Below are 6000 nucleotides of genomic sequence, written 5' to 3'. Positions count from 1 at the left end.
GGTGATAGCTCAAGTTGCCTGCTGTGCCACTGGACTCGACCCCGGCTGAGGAAGGGCCTCAGGGTCCACAGAGCTCCAGGGTCAGCACAGAACCGAGGCTGAGCACCTGGATGCGGATGGGGGCACAGGGGTCCTCAGGGTCCTCGGTGTCCCGGGGATCACACACCCTGGGGTCCACACGGAACCGAGGCTGAGCGCCTGGACGCTGAGGCGTCCCGGGGCCACGGCAGTCCTCGCCTGTAACAGCAGCCGGGGCAGCCCTGGCCCAGCCAAGGAGACAGTTTGCTGGACAGGGTGGGGGTCCTTCACGGACCTCGCCGCCAGTACAGAACCACAAGAGCTACAGAGCCTGGCTCTAGGAAGAGCCACTTGGAGATATTTAAGTGTTTCTCTGTGACCCTCCCCCCACCCCATGTTGCTAACTGCCTCGATCCCCACTTGGAAATCAATCAGAGCTTGGGCCGAAGTTCTGGGCAGGCTCTACTTCTGACCACACACTGAGCTGCAGACCCAGGACCTGGCGGGGCAGAGAAAACACTCCAGGGCTCAGCCATCTCAGCGCCTTACAGAGGGGGGCGAGGCCTGCAGAGGAGGGCCTGCCCCCTCCGGGAGCATGGCTGCCACTGACGTGGACACTCTTTCCACAGAGCCCCATGTAGCCCTGCTCCTCACAGCTCAGGGGCACGCCACCTCCAGCCCGGGCCCCCGAGGGATGAGGAGAACATCCTGCCCTGACCTGCTCAGAACAGAGTAGGGCCTGGGAGAAGGAATTTCAGCCACCAAAACACCTTTCGTTTAAAAATATTTATTAAAATAATGATTAAACCTGAAAAAAGAATCTCCAGAAATCAGCCCTTGGCACAGTATTTCAAGAATCAGCAAAAAAAATTAAAGAATAAAAAAAGAAAGAAAAAAGAAAACCCTTCCTGCTCTCCCGAGACCCCAGTGCGGCGGGGAGGCCTGCCACCCCCAGCCCAGGGAGCAGGGAGGTTCTTGGTCACAGGCTGGGTCCAGGGCCGGCCCGTCAGAGCAGAAGTCCAGCGTCAGGGAACAGGTGCCCTCGTGGGGCCTTGACCTGGAGCAGCTGCTGTGCGCGGAGTCTACAGAGGCCGGGGTGGGAGCCTCTACCTGCCCAGGGGCTCCACGATCTGCTGGACGTAGTGGACCACGTTGCTATGCAGCTGGGGAGCTGTGGCGGTAAAGGTCTCCTTGGCGAGGGTCTGGGCGGCCTTGCTGCCCGCCATCATGGCGTGGTACAGCGGGAGGGTGTACTTCTGTTTCCCCTGCGAGAGACGGCTCGTGCTCAGGGCCTGTCAGGGCCTGTCGGCCAGCTCAAGGGTCTGCCCCGGCCCCGCCCCGGGGCCCATCTGACAGCCCAGTGGGTCTGCGGCCCAGCCTCCTGTTGCCCCAGGGCCCAAAGGGATGTGGATTTCCGTGCTGGAAGGGGTGGGGGGCTTCCCAGACACAAGGCCTCGTGTTCTGGAATCTTCTCAGAGGCCACAGACCCACACGGCTAGGTCTCCAGGGTCACCCTCCTGGATATGTCCACACGCGACAGAAGTGAGTGGGTGGGCACGCAGGAGGAGGCTCCACACCTCAGAGCTCCAAGAGGTCAGCGCTCCAAGGCGGCAGCATACAGCCAGGACTGCAGCGCCCGACCCTCCAACGGGCTCCGAGGGCCAGCTGCAGCCAGGAAGCCGCGCCCGCACATCCGCACCGAACGGTCACATACAGGACGCGGACCCGAGGCGGGAGGCTCCGGGGCTCGGGAGGCAGCCTGACCCAGCCTGGCCCCAGGCTCCGGCCCTGCTCTGGAGTCTCAGGGAACGACCTCCCCAGCAGGCCGGCTGGCCTCTGAACCCTCAGGCACAGGCCTCCCCAGGCGGCCGGACCCTTTGCTCAGCTTCCCTCGCTTCTCCTAGTCACTGGCCTCTCCCCCAGACCGGCCTGGCTGATGCATGACCCGTCTTGCCTCCCTCCCAGCGTCCGGTCAACGCTGACCAGCCCCTCCTCTTGGGCCTCTCCAGCTGACCTGCACAGGCGCACAGGCCGGGCCATCTCCCCCACAGGGCGGCACCACGACCTGCTCTCGGGACCTGCCAGGCCCTTTGCCCCAGAGATGGCGGCCTGCATGGCCCTGCCCACCATGTGCCCGAGGGGGACAGGGAGCCGGGGGCACCCACCTGGCTGTGCAGGAATTCCCTCACTTTCCAGAAGTCCTCCTGGTGGTCGTTCTTAAGGACAATCTGGCCCCATCGCAGCCTCAGCTCTGCGTTCTGGGAGTTTGAGATCTTTGGGTACGTCTCTCCAAGTTTCTTCACATTCCCTGGAAAAAAGAAACGGGTCATGAAAGACTCTGCCAGCAGAGCCCCATGCCGAGGAGGCCGCGGCCTCCAGGAGCTCCAGAGTCACGTCTCCGAGGGCTCCAGGCACCCACTCATCCTGAGCCTTTGGGCCCGACGCAGTCGCGCCCTGGACGTGTGCTTGCCCCAGCTCCACAGCTCTTCCAACCACCTTCCCTTGACGTCACACAGAGGGGGCCGTCCCTGGTGGGCTAGTGCTTAAGACACTGCGCTTCCGAAGCAGGGGGCCCAGCTTCAAGCCCTGCCTGGGGCAGTAGGTCCCACATGCCGCAACTAAAGAATTCGAACGCCAAAACTAAGATCCAGCGCAGCCAAATGAATAAGTAAATAAAATAAGCATTAAAAAAAGTATGTCAGCGGGCTGGGAGGAAGGTTCAAGATGGACGGGACACATGTATACTTATGGCAGATTCATGTTGATGTACAGCAGAAACCAACACGATATTGTAAAGCAATTATTCGCCAATGAAAGTTTTTAAAATTATAAGATAAAATGTATACATGTATCATCCCAACCTCCAACAGTCTTCCTCCCCAGACCAGAGCGTGTGCCCCAGACGCTGTGCCCACTGCCCCTCGCATCAGCACCGGCTAGCTGGCATTGTGCTCCAACCGCTTTTCTGGGGTGCAGCCCTTGGTACTCTTTCTGGCTGAGAAGAAACAGGGCACTCGTGCTGAAGGGCGGGGGCCAGGCGGAGCTGCACCCCACCCCACCTACTGGCTGAGTAAGCTGTTGGTGCCCCGGGCTCACAGAGCAGCCAGGGGGATGAGAGGGCGTCACGGCAAGGGAGACTGCCCCGCACAGCCAAGGACCCCGTGAGCCTCTGGCTTCACGCGTGTGGACGCTCCACCCCACGCTGACCCGCCCCCCACGCCAACAGGTGTCGAGAGGCCCGCCCTTTCTCACCAGGAGGGAGCGGGGACTTCTGCAGGATCTTATCCAGAAAGTACACCAGCTGGTAGGTTTTCCAGGCAGAGGTGGGCACGGCATCAATGGCCCTCAGGTCCAGCTCCTCGGCCGCCCACAGCTGGGCCAGCTCCTCGGCTGGCCTCATGAGCGAGTCCCCGGGGGAGAGGTCCGGGAGGTAAGGTGGCCAGCCCGGGGCATCCAGCCAGCGATCAAACTCGAATCCTGCTTGGCAGAAGAGAAGACCCTGTCAGAAGTCCCCAGCAGGGCCACGGCCAGCCTGCCGGGGCTCCCGAGACCTCCCACCTCCGTCAGCCCCAAGTCCTCCCCCAACGCGGATACCAATGCCCACACGGCTACTGCTCAGCAGGGTCCCAGCCCCCATGACGCCTACAGCCCCGGCTGCCCCCCTTCCCACCTGGGCCTGTCCTGTGCAGAAATGAGCCCTCAGGACGACAGGGGACACAGCCCACCCCCACAAGCAGAGCAGCTGTGCTGAGGCTCCTGGGCTCTGGGGTCCCGCCCTCCCAGCCGGCGGGGGAGCTGGCTGGATGGGGCCCAGCAAAGAGCAGGGAGCAGGGGCAAGCCTCCGGGTCACAGGCCGCGCTCGCCCCCAGGAAGCAGGCCTCCCACTGGCTCCCCAGGCAGGGCAGCTGCCCCGGTCCTGCCCAGGGAGCCCCTTGGGGCGGCAGTGGCCTGGGCAGAGCTCAGGATCTGACTGTGTGTCTCAGAGACAGGGAATCCAGAGGGCAGAGAGGAGCAGAAAGGCCGAATGGGGGAAAGGAAGCGGGGGTGGCGGAGGTCCTTCTGTGGGGCCCTGGGGGCACCCCAGAGCGCCACCCCCAGGGGACACGCTGGTCCCTCAGGGCGGAAAGCAGACCCCACCCTGCACAACCTCCTGGAAGCCCTGGGCCAGCTCCTCTGCTCACCCGGGATGGAATCCACCCTCTGTTTCTTCAGCTCAGGGAAATAGTCCAGGAAGAAATCCAGGAAGTCGTCAGCTAAGATGCTTTGGAACTTGAATTCATCCACGTAGGCCTGTGAGGACGAAGGGGAGGCATGGTCAGCTGCCCAGAGCCCCCACTCCCCACCCAGCAGGGCCCCCTCCCCTCGAGCTGATTACCTTGAGGAAGTCGTCAAACTGGCCCTGGTCACCCACCAGGTGGGCCAGGTAGGAGACGAAGCAGAAGCCCTTCTCGTAGGGGGTCTCGTTGTAGGTGTTGTCTGGGTCGACCCCTGCAGAGAGAGCTCTGGATTCAGAGCGACCGCCTCCCATGCCCCAGGGCAGCTTGGCCAGGAGTGCTCCTGACCCACCCCGACCTGTCTCCAGGGTCTCGAGAGGGACGACAGGAGGAGCCCGGGGTTGCTGTGTTCGTGGGGTGTTCCCAGCCGCACGTCAACCCCCCGTGTGGCCGCCCACCAGAACAATGGGAGTTTCTGCAGATGCTCTGGAGCCAAGTTAACTGTCTGTCTACAGGGAGCTGTCCATTGGAGTCAGAGGTTTCAATTGCACAGAAAGGTTTCAATTGGTCACACGTGGAAATAACAACGTTAGGAAACAAAGCCCACGGCCTCGGAGCAGTCCCTGGCGTTCTGGGTCACACCCTCTGTCACGTGACAACCCCAAGGGGCTGAGCTGACCAAGGACAGGGCGCGGCCAAGGGCCTCAAGAGTGACAGGGACCCAGGTGAGCAGGCAGCAGGAGTTGCTCAGGACTGGCCGGAGCAGCTCGGAGGGCCTCGGGGGCTCCTCCCGCCCGAGGGGCCGGGTGCGCTGGCGGAGCTGCTAGGGCTGCGGCCGCGGCGGGGCGGGGGGCCCTGACCCGGCTCGACCCTCGCGCAGCGTGCTCAGCGGGTGGTCCTCGCCCGCGACGTCCACGTGCTGCCGCACCAGCGCCCGGCCGCTGGCAGCTTCCACGCAGGTGTAGGCGGGCCCTGTGGGGCAGAAGAGGAGCTGGCACCTCACGTGCGCCTCCCCAAGGTGCCCTGCGAGCCGGGGTGCTCCCCGGGGACTGCGGGCAGGGAGGCTGTGGCCAGCCGACCCCTCGGCCTCTCTTCCGCACACCGTCCCTCTGACGGGGGCCTTCTGTGCAGCGTGATGGTGTCTGCAGAGCCAGGAGTCTGACCTTCCCATCTGACTGTTCCTATCGCACAGGAGAAACTGTCGCCCACGCCCTTCCTCGGGTCCCCGGTCTCCTTCTGGCAGGACGGTGGGCACCAGCCCCACTGCCGCCTGTGAGATGCTCTGACCTGGGGCGGCAGCCCGCCCGCGTCAGGACCCAGCGTGCATGGTGCTCAGAGGCCACTGCGGGGTTCCCAGCGGCTGAGACCGCCTGCTCCGTGCCCACTGATGAAAGAATAAACCTCTACACACTTTCTGGGAGGCAGGAGACAATATGTGCTAAAAAAAAAAAAAAAAAAAAAAAGCCCTTTAAAATGTTCAAGTCCTGACAAGCACGTTTCAAACAATTTATTGAAATCATCTGAGATACACGTGAACCTACATAAAGATGTTTATCACAATATTATTTTGTTGGAAAAATGAGGGAATTTTGTTGGAAAAAAAAAAAATTACAGACCAACCTACAACTGGAGGCTGACGGAATAAATTATGAATTTATTTAAATTCTTCTGCATCCGTACAAGAAAATTTAATGACTCAGGGAAACATTTAACTTTACTAAGGTAACAAAAAAACAACAGTTCTAAAACCACGTATGGTCTGATGATT

General features: G+C 61.5%; 1 protein-coding gene across 1 annotated transcript in view; it reads right to left on the bottom strand.

The window, feature by feature from the left end:
• Positions 1-789: 789 nt before the first annotated feature.
• Positions 790-6000, bottom strand: part of LOC102409731 (arginyl aminopeptidase) — a 13226-nt gene continuing 8015 nt past the window's right edge. Inside the window, 6 exon segments of the mRNA XM_025285244.3 lie at positions 790-1283; positions 2184-2326; positions 3271-3495; positions 4200-4308; positions 4394-4518; positions 5103-5204. Of these exon segments, the coding sequence (XP_025141029.2) occupies positions 1125-1283; positions 2184-2326; positions 3271-3495; positions 4200-4308; positions 4394-4518; positions 5103-5204 (863 nt within the window). The 3' untranslated portion in view covers positions 790-1124.

The sequence above is a fragment of the Bubalus bubalis genome, chromosome 5 (genome assembly GCF_019923935.1).
Source record: "Bubalus bubalis isolate 160015118507 breed Murrah chromosome 5, NDDB_SH_1, whole genome shotgun sequence".
Classification (NCBI taxonomy): Eukaryota; Metazoa; Chordata; class Mammalia; order Artiodactyla; family Bovidae; genus Bubalus; species Bubalus bubalis.
The sequence above is the reverse complement of the archived record's forward strand: the minus strand, read 5'-3'. Positions and strand labels throughout refer to the sequence as shown.